The sequence below is a fragment of the Loxodonta africana genome, chromosome 19 (assembly GCF_030014295.1).
Source record: "Loxodonta africana isolate mLoxAfr1 chromosome 19, mLoxAfr1.hap2, whole genome shotgun sequence".
NCBI lineage: Eukaryota > Metazoa > Chordata > Mammalia > Proboscidea > Elephantidae > Loxodonta > Loxodonta africana.
Genome location: NC_087360.1, coordinates 61,854,294 through 61,875,646, shown reverse-complemented (window position 1 = coordinate 61,875,646; position 21,353 = coordinate 61,854,294). Strand labels below are relative to the sequence as shown.

Below are 21,353 nucleotides of genomic sequence, written 5' to 3'. Positions count from 1 at the left end.
AAGATTTTATGCGTGTGTGCATTTTTCTAGGGAGAGGGTCCAGGTTTTTTACAACCCACGAAAATTTAAAAATATGCCTTAGAGTAGACAGATTATGAATGAGAGTCTATAAATTATTACTGTTATAAGCAAGGTTAAGGTCAGTGTGGTGTAGAACCTTTAGGACAGAATAATGTTTTAATCTTTTACACAACTGCCACCATTTACTAATACGAGACTAGAGATCCTATTAATCAGGGATGATAAAGCTGAAACTTTTAGGAAGGCTGCTACAAAATGATACAGCTATATGCAGGGAAATTAACCGTGATTCTTGCTCTTTAAGCCAATTATTATGAAACTAAAGTGTCTTCTTTGAGCCATTTTACCTTATTTCTACACTTTGTAAAATTTCCCAAATAGTAGGCTCTTCGTTTGACTTGTCCACAAAGTCTACCTTGTATTTTACGTTTAACAGTTCTTTCCAGCTTAGGCTGCAAAGGATGGAAACCAAGTCTTTAAAACCAAGTACAGTTTGGAGCAATTCCTTTTATTCACAGTGATTTGGGATTGTGAAACTTGGCTGTATCTCTTTCCCTGTGACTGAGGGCTGCAGCCCACGGTGGGAGTTGTTGGTACTGAAAATGCACTGTTTCTCTTTGCCTCCATAAATCACATCTTAGCTCTACCCTTGTGTTCAACATCCACTAAGTAAAAGTCTATTTTTTTTTCCAAGGAGCACGAGGCTCCTCACCCTATCTTATCTAATTGTGAAGTTTAGATTTTACAGTTACTTGTATGAAATCTTTTTTTTTTTTTTTAATCAGTCTACAACATAGGCTCTATAAACTGGTAAAGAGTACTAATTTTTAGATGGGAAAATTCTGTCTAGAAGAACAACTCAGCTAAGACCTATGTTTGATACTGTTGGCTTTCAAAACTTAACTGGAATGAACAAGTCACTGTACTGCACATACTGCCTCTGGAGCCTGAATGGTGAAACAAAAGAGTTCACTAACAGTTCATTTCAAATGCCTGGTTTTTAGCCAAACAAATTTAATTTTGAATTTCACTATACCTACTGAAAATACCCATACAACTTTCCAGGCTGGCAAATTTTCTTCTGCAATGTAAATTCAGAAAGTCAGAATTTCAGTGTGAATTAAAATCCACGGCTACTTCCACTTTTGATGAAGATTTTCCTGGCTCAGCTTCACATCTCTTCTGCAGGAAGTCTCTGGGTCACAAAAGACACATGGCTAAAAACCTTCATTTGCTTCTCCTGTTGGGTTTACCTACTTGTTCCAAAGGGCCAAGATACAGCAACGTAAAGAGAGAGAGGGTACAGAAACATCATCTGCAACTTATAAGTGAGTCACTATCCTTTATATTTTGTCCACGAGGAAAGGTAGAAACTTGATTCTCACAACACTGTTTGCATGTCATTTCTAGTCTGCAAGGTAAAATTTGGGTCGAAGACCCGAAGTCCAAAGAAGCTTTCCCAACCAAACCCATTCCCTCCCAGTGAGGGAAAGTAATAGTCAGGTCTGATATCAAAGGTGAGTTTTGCGCCTGTAGAGATGAATTCAGAAGACAGAGCATTCACCTTGCCTCCCTGGGCCACAGAGCAGCTCTTTTTAGTAAACAGTGCACCAGTTGCTGCCATCGCTCGGCATCAGCCCTCCAGTAATGAGCAAAATAAGGTCAACGAACCACCAAATCCCAAGTCCTCCAAGTGTCAACAGCTTTCCTACTGCCGTGCCAGTGTGTCCCAGGCAGAAGCGGTCCACTCCAAAACAACCCAGGAAGAAAGAGTAGAGTAACGTGGTTATGAAGTAGTGTCCCGTATACCTAGGCAAAAGGAATGAAAAGAACGATGTTTTACTACACAAACACAAATTTAACGTAAGTGAAAAGATGGCGAAAAAGTGAAAAGCAGTCCCTCTGGGGTATCTTACCCCCTCATCTTCCCTGAAAAGAAAATCTCTCGATGGTCTAGGGTTCCAAAAGAGTACTTGCTAAGATAGTGGCTTCTGCAGAGCTGGATAGGAAATCATGAAGCACATTTGCACAACAGGCATCCTGGTGGGAGTGGCGTCTGGGCCCCTCCCTCTCCCCCGTACCGGCTCCATTCCTGACGCTCAGTGGTCTTCTAAGGAAACACTGTCTTTTCCGTAGATGAACGCTAGATTTCCAGATAGCCTTCCTGCTGTTTTGTAATGTCAGCAGCTAAAAGCGAAGACTGCCTCATGAGGACTTTTGTCCTTACCCACTGTGATGATGTTCGAGTGCAGCTGCTCTAATATCATCAGTAAACATAACCATAGGCTCGTACCATTAGCAGATGGTATGAGTAAACTCTCTGCCTTCAAGTGGAACTTGCAGAACTGACCCTAATCCTTTAAAACCAAACCAGCTGCCGTTCAGTCGATTCTGACTCATGGTGACCTCATGTTTCAGAGTAGAGCTGATGCTCCATAGGGTTTTCAGAGGCTGTGACCTTTTGGAATTTGACCACTGGGACTTTCTACAAGGCACCCCTGGGTAGATCTGAACCACCAACCTTTCAGATAGAGGCTGAGCACTTAACCATTTGCACCACCCAGGGACTTCTAATCCTTTATGATGAACTGATTTTCAGGGAAGAGGAGCCCACACTTTTCATAATAAAACCTTTATCCCTGAAATACTAAGGCCATTTTCACAGGGTTTATGACTATCATAGGAATTTTAGAGGTAGATCATCTGGTCCAACTCCTTCATTTTGTAGATGAGGGGACAGGGACTCTTGTTTGGAAGAGACATTCAGAACTCATGATCTCTGGTCTCAAGTCCAGTGTCCTCTCTACTGTAACCATACTGCCCCCACCAATGGATTATGCACAGTAGTAATCATTTCACTTTAACACTTAAAACACCAAAAAACCAAACCTGCTGTCATTGTGTTGATGGCTCCACCTTTATCCAAGTACCAAACCAAAAAAACCCATTGCCGTTGAGTAGATTCCGACTCACAGCGACCCTACAGGACAGAGTAGAACTGTCCCATAGAGTTTCCAAGGAGTGGCTGGTGGATTTGAACTGCCAGCCTTTTGGTTAACAGCCGTAGCTCGCCATAGCTCTTAACCATGACGCCACCTAGGCTCCATCCAAGTAACAACTTCTCCAAAGTAATACTTACTTTATACAAGGTTTATTTTCTCGTAGGAAGATCCTAGAACCAGCGCACTCAATTCCATCTAGGGCCCGGCACTGGACTGCAGTGTGCTCCACATCGCTGTAGGCCTGACCACCGAACTGTGGGATAACAGCCCAAAAGAGAAAACCCACTGAAATCAAGTTAACGTAAAATATATCTTTACATTCATTAGTAAAAGCTGTCTCAGGGCTACCATTACTGTAACAAGGTTGGGGTAAACTGTGTTCAAGAGCAAGAGATTTAGTGATTTTTAGATTAATCCACCCTAATTGTAGAATATTTTCAATAAACTTTTTTTTCCCTTCGTTTTGACTGGCTTCTTCAGTAATAAAGTAAAAAAATTCATCGTAAGTTTTATTAAATATCACTTAAAATAAAAACTAAAAATCCAAACCCGTTGCTATCGAATTGATTCTGATTCACAGTGACCCTACAGGACAGGGTTGAACTGCCCTGGAGGGTTTTCCAAGGAGCAGCTGATGGATTTGAACTGCCGACCTTTGGGTTAGCAGCTGAGCTTTTACCTTCTGTGCCACCAAGGCTCCACCATTTAGAATAAATGAACACAATGCTTAATAATTCTACATTTGCAGGAAAAAGGGCACATTACTGAGCATTTGGGAATGAGTTTAAAAAGTCGGTGTGTACTAGAGATCTGTTTTACATACAGTATAAGTTGAAAAAATTAGGAAAGAATTCAGGATATCATCTGATTCAGGAGTTTATTGAGTACAAAAAATTTAGTACAAAATATGTTTCCCCATGACTCTCTAACACCTAGCCAAGTTTTGACTTGCATTATGCAACGTAATATAACTTAACGGTGAGTTCATGGCAGGGCAGCAGGAACATGAACTTCATTGGTTTTTGGGAGACCAACTAGAAGGCGTGTCCTCACTTTAGGAGTATTATTAAATGGAAGTGAATGGCTTCTTTCCACTCCAAAAGGCCACTGGTACCAAAGGCTTCTTTTGGAATACTTTATACCAGGACTGGCTGCCACTGAGTCAATTCCGACTCATGTCGACCCCATGTGTCAGACTAAAGCTGTGCTCCATAGGGCGGCACAGTGGTTAAGAGCTCAGTATTTATTACCTCCAAATGCTCAGTAACGGGCTCTTCCCTGCAAATGTAGATTAAGCATTGTGTCCATTTATTCTAAATGGTGGAGCCCTGGTGGCACAGAAGTTAAGAGCTCAGCTGCTAACCAAAAGGTTGGCAATCTGAATCCCCCAGTTGCTCCTTGGAAACTTTATGGGGTAGCTCTACTCTGTCCTATAGGGTTGTTATAAGTCGGAATTGACTTGATGGCAATGCGTATACATAGAGTTTTTGATAGCTGTTTTTTTGGAAGCAGATCACCAGGCCTTTCTTCTGAGGCATCTCTGTCTGGACTCGAACCTCCAACCTTTCAGTTAGCAGCCAAGTGTGTTAACTGTTTCCAGGGACTCCTGGAATGCTTTAGCCTCCTACAAAGACATCTACTGATACACCCAATCTGTGTCCTAAGGATATGATGGAACCTGCTTGTCTGGTGAAAAGGGAGGTCATTTGAAAAAGGGGGCTTTGCCCCAAATGCATGTGTAAGAAAGATACTGCCCAACTCGTCATCAGTTTTAGAAAATGGACAGTCTTTCTCTTGCCCTTATAGGAAAGTACATGCCTTGAAGTATAGTCTGCGGTGACATTTAAGCTTGAAATCTGTCCACGTCAATGGCTAAAGGAATCCAAGACAGATTACTCTTTGCATCTAGGTAGTTTTGGCACAAAGACTACTCCTTCGGCCACTGACCCTGGCCGTGCTGGAAATGCCAGTAATAGTCATTCTGATGAAATTCTACAAAAGAGTAATTTTGTGCCCTTTATACTCTTCTATAATAACACTTAACCAGTGGTTAAGAGCACAGCTGCTAACAAAAGGCAGTTCGAATTCAGCAGCCACTCCTGTGGAGCAGTTCTCCTCTGTCCTATAGGGTTGCTATGAGTTGGAATTGACTCGATGGCCATGGGTTTGGTTTTTTGGGTTTTACTTCTCTACAGAAGAGTTTGCTTCTAAAACAAAACAAAAACCCACCTTGAGACAACCATAGCCAAGTTCCTGGGATGCAGTTGTATTTCCAACATGATCCACTGGGTCTTCACATTCTATAAATTCATCAGGTCTGTAAATCACCAGGAAGACGATCATCCTCATCAAATGGTCTTTGCAAATTGCTGTTTGCTTGTACATAACCACAACAGGCAGGAGACATTTCTTTGCCAAGTTTTCTGGGGCTTAATTTCACCCTTCCCCAAGCTTAAAGGTGGTGTCAGTTAGATTGATATACAACAGGTCAAAGAGCCTCCAAATGACCCTTTTACTGGGGGTGGGTGGGGTTGTTTCTAGTCCTATTTTTACATGGATTCTAAACACCCAGCCCCCTGCACCACGTCCAAGCCCAAGTACTGGATTCTGCCTAGGCTTCATTTCTTCCCTAGGCAAACTACCACAAGGTTAAAAAAAAAAAAAAAAAAAAGGCAAAATTTTAGCCATCAGAGTCCCTGCTCTCTGTGCATTTGTCAAAAGCTTTTTCTCATTCATCAAAGAGATGTTAATAAATGGCTTGGTTTTGCAATGGTAAGATATTGCTGTAAGTGCCTTGGAGCCAGGGACAGGTCGTTTATTTACTCCATTTCTGCCTTACTCAGTACCAGCACCTAAACAGCTAACACTTCATGAATTCTCCTTTGGCTCAAGGGTGCAGAACAGACAAGGCACAACCTCATACCATTCTTCCAGATACTATATGATGTCATTCTCCCTAGTCCTCCTTTCTCGGGGTTGCAAGGGATCTGCCACCCACACACAAGCTTTTCCCCTGCATGGGTGAGAAACCTGTCATATTTACCGCTCGCGTGTTGACTATCAGGTTGAGGATCTGAAAAAAAGCAGCCTCCCCTCCCCCCACCCCACAATACCCATAGATCCCTGGCCCCATCTCCATTTCCACCCGCCTCGACGACTGGGTAGCTTACAGGTAAGAGCAAAGGATGACTGGAGAGTGGGGGTCGCCATATTCCCAGCTCGGGGCGCCGGCGGAGCCCTCCGGATGAGCGGCGCCAGAGGATGTGAGCTCGGGCTCGTAGGTAGTATTTTGCGAGTGGCTCCGAGATACGCAATGCAGCAGAAGTAGATTCCCCAGCAGTAAAGCCGCCTGGCCGCACAGAAGTAAGTAACTCACCGGGCAACCACCCAGCACCATCTTCCCAGGCCCAGAGGCGGAGACCCGGCCTCAACCACAAACCCAGGCCGGCACCGCCGAACCAAGCCTTCAGCGGCCAGGCCTCTCCGCGCAGCCCGACTCCTCGCCGCCAAACAGCCAATGGGCACGCAGCTCGACGCTCCGCCTCACCTCCGTTAACCAACCAGAAAAGGCTGAGCGGGTGGGCGGGGCCGAGCCTCGTTTCCGCTTTTCAATTCCTAGTCTAGGCTTCGCGCTCCTCCTCTTTCGTTTCCTCCAATCGGTTCCTTCGACCGCAGAAGTGGGGCGGTACGAGAGTAAAGGGGGCGGGGCCGGTAGTGAATGGGCGGTGCCAACTAGTCGGGTTTCTGCGGCCAGTTTCGAAGTCCCTTTATCCCGCCGGGGACTGGGTTTTTCTTACGTCAGCGTAGAGAGGTCGGGCGCGAGCCGGGACCTGGAGCCGAGTTGCGTCAGTGCCGCGCGCGTGCTCGTTCCCGGGGGCGCCCATTCCGGCCAGCCCAGGGGCCCGGGTAGGGTTGGGATATGATGGAGGAGGCGGAGGCAGAGGCGACCGAGTGTTGACTGGAACCTGCGGAACCAGCCGAGATGGGGTCGGGCGCCGGCTCGTCCTTTGGGACTCTCCGCTTCCAGTGGCTGCTGTTGTTTGGCCTGCTGGGTCCAGTCCTCGGTGGGGCGCGGTCAGGTGGGTGTCTGCCCCCAGGGCCCTGACAGGTCCTTTGGGGTTGCTGTTTCCTAGGGTTGGGGCGCTCGGAGTTCACCGTGGTGCCCGGGAGTGGAGAGGCCTGGCCTCGAACCGGATCCGGGGTGGGAAGGTGAAGGCGCTACAAATGTGTGTGGACGCTGCTGAGACCTGAGGCTGAGGGTCTGGCACCCCAAACCTGGCTTCTTCCCACCGTTCTACTATCTGGGCTCCCTTTCTCCTCCTCCTGCTTGGCGGGAGCATTTTACTGTGCGCCCCGCTCGCATCCCGCGCGGCGCCGGGTCCCGCAGACTCAGTCGGGACCACTCGGAATCAAACACTGACCTCGGCGTCTGCTGAGAGCCCTGGAGGCTGGGTGCACTTCCACACTGTGTGCAAGTTTAAAATGCTTTGAGCAAATTGAGTTTGATCCTGGCTGTAGAGTTAATGTCACTTGGAAAGAGACTGGGAGATGAAAGTTTTGCATCAGGTTATTATCTTGATTGGAGATTTTTGTCGTTCGTTTTATTAGCGGAGCCATCAGTGAGTGGGTACACAGAGCTACACTGAGCGATGGAATAAAGGGGGAGACTAATTATTCTTGGATCATTTTCTTGATGTAGCAACAGTATTTCTTTTTGGAAACTAAGTGCTACATTTTTATAGCCTAACAGCCTTTTATCTGTGTTTTTGCTGGGTTTACAATGTCAGCGGACAAATAATTCCTGCCCTGTTTAAACCACAGGATTAGCACAAGAATTATATCATTTGTGTGAAATTGTTTTTAGTCTGGAAAACTTTCCTTGAATACGTAAGGTATTAGAGATGCCGGAACATAGTGGAATCAAATCAACACTCCACCTTCTTTTGGGAAACGACATCTTTATTAAATTTGGCTCTTGTATTAAAATATTGTTTTCATGCTTGCATTTTCTCTGTCAATGATACAGTATAATGTAGAATAAAAAAATTAAATCATTGCTTTGAGAGATGTTCAAAGACTTGATGAAAGATTTCAATATAGGATACCTGACTTTCAGGAAACTGATTACATTTTTTTTCCTTCTTTGGCTTATTGTTTTTAAATTAAGTGAATAAGCCTCACCCAGTGTGGAAATTTTACTGAGTGGGAAGCTACCTAATCTTTTGTGGTTTAGACTATTTACTAAGGTATTCTACATGGTTAACATTTACTGGTATTTAAGGTGAAGAAGATTATATATCCGGAGGTTTGGTAATCCTTGATTTCATGTGTTTGTAAATATAGATAAGACTATATTTTTAATGTTAATGTATATGTCAGTTATTATATGCTAGTGAGTTCAAACTGCTGACCTTTTGGTTAGCAGCCAGGCGCTTAACCACTGTTCCACCAGGCCTCCTTCATGTTAATTATGACATATGTGCAAATATGGGATATCCTTATGGTCTTTAGCTGTGGCTTCAACAGATTGTTATCAGCCCCTCACTGAAGCATATGTATGCTTTAGAAATTTATTGAACTACTAAACACACCATGCTCAATGCTGGCAGAGGGCAAAAGGGTGACCAAATGAGCTGGGTGATTGTTGGTGAATCTTACAAGCAAAATGGTAGGAACGCATTCTAAGCAGAAGAAAGAATTTTTACAAGAGTATGAAGGGGTAAAAGAACTTGATTTTAGGGAGCGATGAGAATGTCTATAAGCTCCAACCAGTCTGTGTAAAAGAGAGGGATGGAAGCTAAAACTAAGGTAGGCTGGCACCAGCTGGGAAGCCTTCTATTGTCAGGCTAAGAAATTTGGACTTCACCCTGTAGTAGTTCTTTGGGCAGTGAAAATTTTTCAGTAGGGGTGTGACATATCCTGAATTGGGAGATAAGTGGTAGCACAATTGAGGACAGAATATAGGAGGGGGAAGCTGGTGGCTGGCAGACCAGTTACAGTTAAGAGGCTTTTGTAAGAGTACACGGTGAGTCAGTTCAGTTTCCCTAGAGGAATGTTTTTTTAAAATCAGCTGACTAAATTTTTGTAATACAGGATGTTTAAAACATGCATTGAAACATTTCCCGCTAATAAAAGAAATTTGAGGACTCAAGTACCACCCACACGTTAGTTATACGAGGAAGTTTTGGTAGGACTTTCATTACCACTTATAATGTGTCAATGAGGAAATACAGGATAAATTCCAAATAGTTGACTTAACAGTCATTTTTTTTGTACAACAAGGACAGACAAAGGTAACTTTGTCAAAAGTAAGAGGGGGAATCAGGCATGAAACCTCTTCTGATTGTCTCATTTAAGGTAGTAATTATGATGCACATACTTAGAAATTTACTTACAGAGGACTGGTATTTCAAAGGAAATGGGTTAGAAAGTTTACTCATGGTGAATCACACTAAACAATGAACTATGTCATAAGAATTTGACTTTCGGTCCATATTAATCTTGTTTTTAGATGCCAGCAAATTATTTGATTTTGATATGTTTGTGTTTGTGCTGTATAAGAGAATATAGTGTTTGTGCTGTATAAGAGAATATAGTCCCGTTTAAAAATTTAAAGATAGTTTGGTTTTTAAACTTTTAGTAAAAAACAAAACATTTACAATTAGAGTATGTATGACACAAATAGCTGAACCCCCAAGTAGTTTTCAAAAAGCACTTAAAATTTTTACCTTACCAATTTGACTTTATACCATATTTATATTGACTAGCTCTTTGTTAAAAATTCAGCTCTCTTATAGAATTCTTAAAAGATGCAGACTCTAAGTGACTAAAAGCTTATTCTCAAAAGGTCCACAGCTCAAATATATAACATAGATAGCCTTACGATTTTTCTTTTTTCTCGTTGTTGTTGTTAGGTGCCATTGAGTTGGTTCCAACTCATAGCAACCCTATAGGACAGAGTAGAACTGCCCCATAGGGTTTCCAAGGAACAGCTGGGGAATTTGAACTGCCGACCTTTTGGTTAGCAGCTGAGCTCTTAACTACTATGCTACCAGAAGCCTTGGAGTAGTGCCGGTCTTTGAGTCAGTACTTTGGGACTGCATCATAAGTGAATCTTGTCCTCTTAGTATATTAGTAACCGTTGGTGTAGTTAGTTGTCATCGAGTCGATTCAACTCATGGTTGACTCCATGAGTGCAGCGTAGAACTGCTTCATAGGGTTTTCAAGGCTATGATCTTTCGGAAGTAGACAGTCAAGCCTGTTGTCCGAGGCACCTCTGGGTAGGTTTGAAATGCCAACCTTTTGGCTAGTGGTCAAGCACGTAACCATTTGCACCGCCCGGGGACTCCATGTCAGTAACCACATATTGTTTATTCATCCACTGAAGGGCACTTGGGTTGTTTCCATCATTTTGCTGTTGTGCATAGTGCTGCAGTGAACATCGGCGTACATGTGTCTGTTCCTGTTCCTACTTTTAGGGTATATACCTAGGAGTGAGATTGCTGGATCATATGGTAGCTCTATTTCTAATTTTTTGAGTACTCTCCGTACTGTTTTCCATAACGGTTGTATCATTTTACATTCCCATCAGTAGTGGCTAAGGGTTCCGGCCTCCCCATATCCTTGCCAACATTTGTTATTTTATTAATCTTTTTTTTTTAATCATTACCGTTCTATTAGGGGTGAGGGCTCCGTAGGTTTGTCCATAGCTGATATTTCAGAAGCAGATAGCCAACGCTTTTCTTTTGAGGCGCCTCTGGATAGACTCAAACTGCGAACCTTTGGGTTAGTAGCTGGGTGTGTCAACTGCACCATCCAGGAACTCTGGTCTTTTTGTTAAGATATATTTATTGAATACCTCTTCTGTCAGTACAGGAAATACATGATGACCTTCTTGGTCTGAAGTCTGTTGAAGGAACTTAATTCTCTAGGGCATTAAATTTTATAGAGGGTTGGTATTTTTCCCAAAGAGGCACTTAAAAACAAATGACAACAAAAATGTCCCTTTTTAAATGTAAAGACCGGTAAATGTATGTATATATATATGGCACTCAAAAGAATGTAGGACTATGGGACATAAAAAAAAAAAAAAAAAATAGCAGTGGGAATTGCCATTAAGTAGTTTGAAGGTAGTTATTTATACGTGATCTATATTTATTTCAATGAAATGGATTGACACAGTGGCTGCAACAGTGGGCTTAAACAAAGCAACAATCGTAAGGATGGTGCAGGACTGGGCAGTGTTTCACTGTGTTGTGCATAGGGTCGCTATGAGTTGGAACGAACTCAGAGGCACCTAATAACAAGAAAATGTATTTATTTGGGATTGGCCTTGTAAATAGAGTGAAAATATGTGACTTATAATAACAACGCTTCACAGATCTAATTACATCAATTTCTCTTCAAGAAATAATTCAAACAACAGAATTACCTTCTCTAATCCCATTATGTATGTGGAGCCCAAGTTTACTTTATATAGTGAAAGAACTTAAAAGTGGCTATTTGCATAATAGGCAGGAAGGAAAGTAGAAGACCCATAGTTGAGTCTTCATGCCTGTTTGCTGTGTAGAAACCTCTTAACTAACTTCCCGCTCCTACAGGCCTCTTGTGAAAAATATACTTAGAAGCCTCTAAAACACAGTACATAAAAAAGAACTAAAAAGTTAGTAAGAAGTAACACTGGCACCTTTTCCTTTCTTTTACTAAGTTCAGGCCACTTTAAGTTTTATGTTTCAACTTGTATTTTTATGTTCAGCCCATGTTTTCTAGTAATGTGATTTTTGTCGGTGTGCTTATTATGTCGTATTCTAATACAACAGTTTGTATTTTCCATTGATTTTATTGTAGTAAGATTTTTATTTTCATTGTATGCTATAACTTTATGCCAGTGGTTGTCCTTTGGAGGAGATTTTGCCCCCCAGGAGACATTTGACAATATCTGGGAGATATTTTTGTTTATTACAACTGGGGATGCTACTGGCATCTAGTGGGTAGAGATCAGAGACCACTAATAAGTATCCTTGCACAGGACAGCTCCCCACAATAAAGAATTTTTTTGGCCCTAAATATAAGTAGTGCTGAAGTTGAGAAACCACGCTTTGCACAAATTATTCTAATGCACTTCTTTCCTAGTAACTGGGAAAAATGTTATTTTGGTACCCGTGAGAAGGTGCTACTAATTGGAATTAAGTAAAGTAAGTGGAATTTGGGGAAAATCTGTCCAAGGTATAAACAGAAGAGAGAGACAGAGACAGAGAGAGAGCAAAAACAAAATCAAACAAAAACCCCGAGAACTAGAGATAAGAAAGGCATTAAAAAAAATATATGGGGATGAGGATTTTCATATAGGTAGTGTATATTATTTTTGAATGACATATCCAAAATATGTGCATTCGTTATGTTGTTTTAGAACACTTTATGGCATAGCTTTAATTCAATAATGGGTCCTTGGATTTCAAAACCAAGAAGTTGCTGCGATGGGAAAACCATACCCACAAATAAGTCTGTTTAATTTTATAAACAGAGAGTTTTATTTGTGGTGAAAAAAGCATTTTGCAAAATGGGAAACACAGTGCCAGAATAATCTGAACAAAGTGCTTCCGGGGTAAAAAAATTAACATGGTGGGGGGGTGGTGGGAGGTGAAAACCCTGGTGGTGTAGTGGTTAAGTGCTACGGCTGCTAACCTAAAGGTTGGCAGTTCAAATTCGCCAGGTGCTCTTTGGAAACTCTATGGGGCAGTTCTGCTCTGTTCTACAGGGTTGCTATCAGCTGGAATCGACAGCAACGGGTTTGGTTTTGGTTTAAGGGGGGTACAACTGGGCCATTTCTGACTGGTTAACATTTACTGAGTTGCAGGTGGTCTTGGTTGACACCTTTGCAAGAGCTGGCCTCCTTTGCAAGGGTGGTGTCTTAGACTGGGTTGTCTAGAGAAGCAAAATGAGTGAAGTGTATAAATATGTATGTATAAAGAGATTTATATCAAGGAAATGGCTCACATGGTTCTAGAGGCTGTAACGTCCCAAGTACATGGGTCAGGATAGATGTTTCTCATGATTCATGTAGCCACAGGGGCTGGTGAACCGAAGATTGGCAGGTCAGGGAGCAGGGACCTCGCTTACAGGCTGCGAAGATTGATGAGTCCCAAGATCAGCAGGGAAGACACAGGTAAGCTGCTAGCTCAAGTCCCAAGAACTGGAGGTCAGATGAACAGGAGCCAGCTGCAGGATCCAGAACGAGCAAAAAGTACACAAGCCTTGTCAAGAATGTCCTCTTATATTCAATGCAGGCCACACACCCAAGGAAACTCCCTTTCAACTGATTGGCTGCTCACAGCAGAACCCATCATGGGGGTGATCACATATCAAATCTGAACAGGGAAGTGATTACAACATTATATGAGTGCCAAAACTCTGAGAATCATGGCCCAGCCAAGTTGACACACAATCTTAACCATCACAAGTGGCTACAGGTGACAGGATCTGGCTGACCATGAGTTCCCTGGATCATTTAAAATATAGTTATACAGAACATTGTAAAGGGATCAGAAAACAAAAATTTCAGTTCTACAGGAAACTTGATTTAGCCACATGTTTAACATCTTGTCTAACACCTGTACAGGTCTGAATTATTTCTTTTTGACATCAGCCATTCCTAATCACAAGCTTTTCTTTTAGCAGAGTAGGGTAGGTAAACCACATTTTTCTTGTAGAAATTGTTTGTTATGTAGGTCAGGGTACAATGGGAAATGTTTCATAGATTCATCATTGTTCTTAATTGTTGCATAGTATTCCATTGTGTGAATATACCATAATTTATTTATCCACTCATCCGTTGATGGACACCTTGGTTGCTTCCATCTTTTTGCTATTGTAAACAGCACTGCAGTGAACATGGCTGTGCACGTATCAGTTTGTGTGAGGGCTCTTATTTCTTTAGGGTGTATTCCAAGAAGTGTAATTGCTGGGTCATATAGTAGTTCTATTTCTAGCTTTTCAAGGAAGCACTAGATCGATTTCCAAAGTGGTTGTACCATCTTACATTCCCACCAGCAGTGTATAAGTGTTCCAGTCTCTCCATAGTCTCTCCAACATTTATTATTTTGTGATTTTGGATTAATGCCAGCCTTGTTGGGGTGAGATGGAATCTCATTGTAGTTTTGATTTGCATTTCTCTAATAGCTAATGATCATGAGCATTTCCTCATGTATCTGTTAGCAGCCTGAATGTCATCTTTGGTAAAGTGTCTGTTCATATCCTTTGCCGATTTTTTTAATTGGGTTATTTGTCTTTTTGTTGTTGAGTTTTTGCAGTCTCATGTAGATTTTAGAGATCAGACACTGATTGGAAATGTCATAGCTAAAAACTTTTTCCCAATCCGTAGGTAATCTTTTTACTCTTTTGGTGAAGTCTTTGGATCAGCATAGGTGTTTGACTTTTAGGAGCTCCCAGTTATCTGATTTCTCTTCTGGTGTTTGTACACTGTTAGTAATATTTGGTATACTATTTATGCCATGTATTAGGGCCCCTAACATTGTCCCTACTTTTTCTTCCATGATCTTGATCGTTTTAGATTTTATGTTTAGGTCTTTGATCCATTTTGAGTTAGTTTTTGTGCGTGGTGTGAGGTATGGGTCTTGTTTCATTTTTTTGCAGGTGGATATCCAGTTATGCCAGCACCATTTGTTGAAGAGACTGTCTTTTCCCCATTTTACAGACTTTGGGCCTTTGTCAAATATCAGCTGCTCATATGTGAATGGATTTACATCTGGATTCTCAGTTCTGTTCCATTGGTCTATGTATCTGTTGTACCAGAACCAGGCCGTTTTGACTACTGTAGTGGTATAATGGGTTCTGAAATCAGGTAGTGTGAGACCTTTCACTTTGTTCTTCTTTCTCAGTTATGCTTTACTTGTCTGGGGCCTCTTTCCCTTCCATATGAAGCTGGTGATTTGTTTCTCCATCTCATTAAAGAATGTCCTTGGGATTTGGATCAGGATTGCATTGTATCTATAGATCGCTTTGGGTAGAAGAGATATTTTTACAATGTTGAGTCTTCTTATCCATGAGCAATGTATGTTTTTCCACTTAAATAGGTCTCTTTTGGTTTCTTGCAGTAGTGTCTTATAGTTTTCTTTGTATAGGTCTTTCATGCCTCTGGTTAGACTTATTCCTAAGTATTTTATCTTCTTAGGGGCTATTGTAAATGGTATTGATTTGTTGATTTCCTCTTCAGCATGCCCTTTGTTGGTGTAGAGGAATCCAACTGATTTATGTATGTTTATCTTGTATCCTGATACTCTGCTAAACTCTCCTCTTAGTTTCAGTAATTTTCTTAAGGATTCTTTAGGTTTTTCTGTGTATAAGATCCTGTCATCTGCAAATAAAGATACCTTTACTTCTTCTTTGCCAGTTTGGATGTCCTTTATTTCTTTATCTAGCGTAATAGTTCTGGCTAGGACCTTTAGCACAATGTTGAATAAGAGTGGTGATAAAGGACATCCTTGCCTGGTTCCTGTTCTCAAGGGGAATGCCTTCAGACTCTCTCCATTTAAGATGATGTTGGCTGTTGGCTTTGTATAAATGCCCTTTATAATGCTGAGGAATTTTCCTTCTGTTCCCATTTTGCTGAGAGTGTTTATCATGAATGGGTGTTGGACTTTGTCAAATGCCTTTTCTGCATCAATTGATAAGATCATGTGGTTCTTGTCTTTTGTTTTATTTATGTGATGGATTACATTGATTGTTTTTCTAATGTTGAACCATCCTTGCATACCTAGTATAAATCCCACTTGGTCGTGGTGAATTATTTTTTTAGTATGTTGTGAATTCTACTGGCTAGAATTATGTTGAGCATTTTTGCATCTAAGTTCATGGGGGATACAGGTCTCTAATTTTCTTTTTTTGTGGTGTCTTTACCTGGTTTTGGTATCAGGGTTATGTGGGATTCATAGAATGAGCTTGGGAGTATTCTTTCCTTTTCTATGCTCTGAAATACCTTTAGTAGTAGTAGTGTTAACTCTTCTCTGAAATTTTGGTAGAATTCTCCAGTGAAGCCATCAGGGCTAGGGCTTTTCTTTTGTTGGGCATTTTTAAATTACTTTTTCAATCTTTTATTTTGTTATGAGTTTATTTAGTTGTCTACCGCTGTTTGTGTTAGTTTAGGTAGTAGTGTGTTTCTAGAAATTTGTCCACTTCCTCTAGGTCTTCAAATTTGTTAGAGTACAATTTTTCATAGTATTCTCTGTTATAATTTTTTTAATTTCAGTTGGATCTGTAGTGATATCGCCCATCTCCTTTCTTATTTGAGTTATTTGCTTCATCTTCTGTTTTTCTTTCCTCAGTTTGGTCATTGGTTTGTCGATTTTGTTAATAGTTTCAGAGAACCAGCTTTTGGTCTTGTTAACTCTTTCAATTGTTTTTCTGTTCTCTATTCTGTTTAATTCTGCTCTAATTTTTATTATTTGCTTTCTGCTGGTGCCTGAGGGTTTCTTTTGTTGCTCTCTATTTGTTCAAGTTGTAACAATAATTCTTTGATTTTGGCCCTTTCTTCTTTTTGGATGTCTGCATTTATTGCTATAAATTGACCTCTGAGCATTGCTTTAGCTGTGTCCCAAAGGCTCTGATAGGAAGTGTTTTCATTCTTATTGGATTTTATGAATTTCTTTATTCGTCCTTATTTTCTTCTATAATCCAGTTGTTTTTGAGCAAAGTGTTGCTCAGTTTCCATATGTTTGATTTCTTTTCCCTGTTTTTTCTATTATTGACTTCTAGTTTTATGGCTTTATGGTCAGAGAAGATACTTTGAAATATTTCTTGTTTTGGATTCTGTTAAGGCTTACTTTATGGCCTAATATGTGGTCTGTTCTAGAGAATGTTCCATGTGCACTGGAAAAGAAAGTATACTTGGATGCTGTTGGGTGGAGTGTTCTGTATATGTGTATGAGGTCAAGTTGGTTGATTATGGCATTTAGCTCTTCTGTGTCTTTATTGGGAAACCCTGGTGGCGTAGTGGTTAAGTGCTACGGCTGCTCATTAAGAGGTCAGCAGTTCGAATCCACCAGGCACTCCTTGCAAACTCTATCGGGCAGTTCTGCTTTGTCCTATGGGGTTGCTATGAGTCAGAATTGACTCGATGGTGGTGGGTTTGGGTTTTTTTTGTGACTTTATTGAGTTTCTTTCTGGATGTTCTGTCCTTCCCTGAAAGTGGTGTGTTGAAGTTTCCTACTATTATTGTGGAGCTGTCTGTCTTGCTTTTCAATCCTGTTAGAGTTTGTTTTATGTATCTTGAAGCCTTGTTGTCAGGTGCGTAAATATTTAATTTGGTTATATCCTGTATTGTCCCTTTAATCTTTATATAGTGTCCTTCGTTATCCTTTGTGGTAGGTTTAACTTTCAAGTCTCTTTTGTCAGAAATTAGTATTGCCACTCCTGCTCTTTTTTGATTGTTGTTTGCTGGATATATTTTTTTCCATCCTTTGAGTTTCAGTTTGTATCTTTAAGTCTAAGGTGTGTCTCTTATAGACAGCGTATAGATGGATCGTGTTTTTTTAATCCATTCTGCAACTCTCTGTCTCTTTATTGGTGTATTTAGTCCATTCACATTCAGCATGATTATAGATAAGTATGGGTTTAGTGCTATCATTTTGATGTCTTTTTTTGTGTGTTGTTGACAGTTTCTTTTTTCCACTTAATTTTTTGTGCTGAGTAGTTTTTCTTTGTAAATTGTGTGTTCTTATTTTTCATTGTCGTTGATTTTGTTTTTGCTGAGTATGTTTTTCTTGTATTTTATTTTGATGCGTAGGATTGCTAGTCTCCTTTGTGGTTACCTTAATATTTACCCCTATTTTTCTAAGTTTAAACCTCACTTTTATCTCCCTATATTGCCTTGATTTCCTCTCCATATGAAAGGTGTATGACTACTTTATTTAGTCCCTCTTTATTGATTTAATGTTGTCATCTTTTATATAATAACATCAGTGATTCCCTGTTTTAAGTGTTTTTTTTTTTCAATCTTGGTTTATTTTTGTGATTTCCCTGTCTGGGTTGATACCTGGTTGCTCTGTCCTGTGTTCTAGTGTTGGGTTGATATCTGATATTATTGATTTTATATCTGATATTGTTGATTTTCTAACCAGAGAATTCCCTTTAGTATTTCTTGTAGTTTTGGTTTTTGCAAATTCCCTAAACTTCTGTTCATCTGGAAATATCTTAATTTCGCCTTCATATCTGAGAGACAGTTTTGCTGGATATATGATTCTTGGTTGGCCATTTTTTTCCTACATTGCTTTATATATGTCATCCTATTGCCTTCTTGCCTGGATGGTTTCTGTTGAGTACTCCAAGCTTATTCTTATTGACTCACCTTTTCAGGTGACTTTTCGTTTATCCTTGGCCACTCTTAAAATTTTCTGTTTATCTTTGGTTTTGGCAAGTTTGATTATAATATGTCTTGGGGACTTTTGGGATCTACCTTGTATGGGGTTTAATGAGCATCTTGGATAGATATCTTCTCATCTTCCACAATGTCAGGGAAATTTTCTGCCAACAAATCTTCAGCAATTCTTTTTGTATTTTCTGTTATCCCTCCCTGTTCTGGTACTCCAATCACTCGTAGGTTATTTCTCTTGATAGAGTCCCACATGATCCTTAGGGTTTCTTCATTTTTTTAAACTCTTTTATGTGATTTTTTTTTCAAATATATTGTTTCCATGTGTTTTATCTTCAGTCTCACTAATTCTGACTTCCATTTCCTCAATTCTGCTTCTCTAACTTTCTACTGAGTTGTCTAATTCTGCAATTTTATTTTTAATCTTCTGAATTTCTGATTGTTGTCTCTTTGTGGTTTCTTGCAGCCTATTAAATTTTTCATTATGTTCTTGAATAATCTTAATTTCCTCGACTGCTTTTTCTGTGTGCTCCTTGGCTTGTTCTGCATTTTGCCTAATCTCCTCCCTGATGTCTTGAAGAGTTCTGTATATTAATATTTTGTACTCTACATCTGGTAATTTCAGGAATACATCTTCATCCAGAAGATTCCTTAATTCTTTGGGAGTTTGTTGAAGCAATCATGGTCTCCTTTATGTGATTTGATATCGACTGTTGTCTCCAAGCTATCTTTAAGTTATTGTATTAATTTATTTTGTGTATGCTCGTTGCGTCCTAGCTTTTTGCTTTGTTTTGTTTTGATATACCCAAATAAGCTACTAGAGTGAGCTAACTTGATTATTGGAGCCTTTGAAGCACTAATGTCCTGTCACCAGATGGCTAGAGCTGTTACCAGGTATATGAGCCTAGGAGGCCATTCACTATTCTTGTGTAGATTCAGCTCAGGCGTCCAGGTGGTCGGTCACCTAGTTGTGGTGCAGGCTCTCACCTACGATCTTAGAGGATCAGTGGTGATTGGTGTATGCACAGGTTTCCAGTTGCAGCAGGTGTCACACTCTGAGGAAGGAAGGGGGTTGACAACCTTCCCCCAAGTGTCTGTGAGGAAGGCGCGTGCCTGTTCTTTAGAGCGCTCTGGTGGGTGGGCTCTGCAGCAGTACCATAGGCACCCAGTGCTTTTTATTGTAAGGACTAGGAGGTACCACTTATCCTTGGACCCCTGTCACGGGTGGCTAGGTGGTATGAGTGGAGCCACCAGCCCTCTAGCCCCTGCTGTAGGTAGGTGAGGGCCCTGTTTAATAGGCAGAGCATTGTCAAATGTCAAAAACCCGCCTCTCCACCACACAGCTGAAACAGTTACAGTCAGACCTCAAACAGATTTGCCCTTGCAGTATAACAGCAAGATCCTATCTGCTGTAATGGAGCCACCTGGATCCATGCAGGGGTGAAAGGTAAAGTCTGTACACCACTTGTGCCAGGATAGGAGCCGCTGAGTCGGGAGGGTATTTTTCTTCCATTTGTTAATTTGTTCCTTCTCCAAGACCATGAGAATGACTCAGGAAGCAGAGCAGGACCTATCTCAGGCCCAGGGAAATCAACCGTTACTGAATCCAGCTGGGGCAGAGGGAGGAGGGATCAGATAGATGGGAGAATTCTTTCTAAAGGAGGAGTTATTAGATCCATGCAGTAAATTGGACAAAATCACTTATCTTGTGCTGAGAATGCTGTTTTATCTCAGATTCTGGAGGCATGTGTAGATTCTGTGCACTGGTTCAGTCCTGCCGTGGTTGCACCAGGGGGTTGAGGTTGTGCCACCTCGCTTGCCTTCTTTTGCTGAAGCAGCTGCATCCTGAACACCACTGTCAGCCCCACTGTGCTTGCACAGGGGGATCAGGGATGTGCCACTTTGCTTGCCTTCTTTTGCTGAAGCAGCTGTGTCCCCAGACACTACCGCCAGCCCCACAGTTGTGCCAGGGAATTGGGGTTTAGGTGCTTCTGCTGACTTGGCAACTCCTCGCTGCTTCTTCACTGTCTCTCCCTCCCCCTGTCACTCAGTCTGATTTCTTAACTTTGCCTTTGATGATCAGGGTTCCTAGCTTATCATATATATAATTGATTCACTTGTTTTTTCGGGTCTTTGTTTTAAGAGGGACCACCAGAAGCATCTGACTACTCTGCCATCTTGGCTCTGCCAGCTACCATGCCATTTTTAAGCACAGTCCTTTGATGATCACTTACTATAGGGATGTGAACAGAGCAAGGCCCAATGAGAAGGAACAACTTGACAGAAAGCAAGCTTCCAACCAAAGTGTAAGGTAAAACTCCTCTGTATAGTCAGTTTCTTTAAGGTACATAACATGTTGAACTGCTAAAGGAGTAGTTGAATGATTACAGAGATTTGGGAAACATTTTATAAAACATTTGATTATATAAATAATTAGTACGGTAAAAATTGAGAAAATTAAACCTGCTTGTAGTATAGAGCAAAAGTAACATGTTATATTATTGGGGAAACAACTGAAAAATCAGGTTCAGGATCAATATATAATTTTTTTTGTCAAATTTTTCTAAGAATTTGTTCTACTTGACTGAAGCTATTGATCTAGGTGCAGCATGAGGTGTGCTAAAAGGAAATTTTTTACTGATAAAACTGTTTTAAACATGGTAAGTATTACGCATAGGGCAATGACTTCATTAACTTGTATTAAAAGTGAGCACTTCATGGGATCATATTGGCTTGAGACGATATTGTAATCAAAAGGAAAATGGTAAAAGTATGAAACAGATTGTAAAAATATTGGCAAAACAGAAGACTACAATAACAAGAAAACTTGAAACAAAAAGAACCAATACGAATTCTAATTCTTGATGGTTAAAAAGGAATATTTTTTTTTAAAGTTGTGTTTATAAAAAGAGGTCTGGGCTCATGAGGAAAAATATATTAAAACA

At 40.8% G+C, this 21,353-nt stretch overlaps 2 protein-coding genes across 2 annotated transcripts in view; one reads left to right on the top strand and one right to left on the bottom strand.

The window, feature by feature from the left end:
• Nucleotides 1–1,000: 1,000 nt before the first annotated feature.
• TM2D2 (TM2 domain containing 2) lies at nucleotides 1,001–6,537 on the bottom strand. Its single transcript, XM_003412519.4, has 4 exons — nucleotides 6,194–6,537; nucleotides 5,253–5,340; nucleotides 3,161–3,276; nucleotides 1,001–1,830 (listed from the first exon to the last, which is right to left on the bottom strand). The coding sequence occupies exons 1-4, from the start codon at nucleotides 6,418–6,420 to the stop codon at nucleotides 1,617–1,619; spliced, it is 645 nt and encodes a 214-aa protein (XP_003412567.1). The 5' UTR covers nucleotides 6,421–6,537; the 3' UTR covers nucleotides 1,001–1,616.
• A 289-nt stretch (nucleotides 6,538–6,826) lies between these two features.
• The window catches only part of ADAM9 (ADAM metallopeptidase domain 9), a 125,268-nt gene continuing 110,741 nt past the window's right edge, over nucleotides 6,827–21,353 (top strand). Inside the window, exon 1 of the mRNA XM_003412518.4 lies at nucleotides 6,827–7,102. Coding sequence (XP_003412566.1) covers nucleotides 7,006–7,102 — 97 coding nt within the window. The 5' untranslated portion in view covers nucleotides 6,827–7,005. The remainder of the gene's footprint in view (nucleotides 7,103–21,353) is intronic.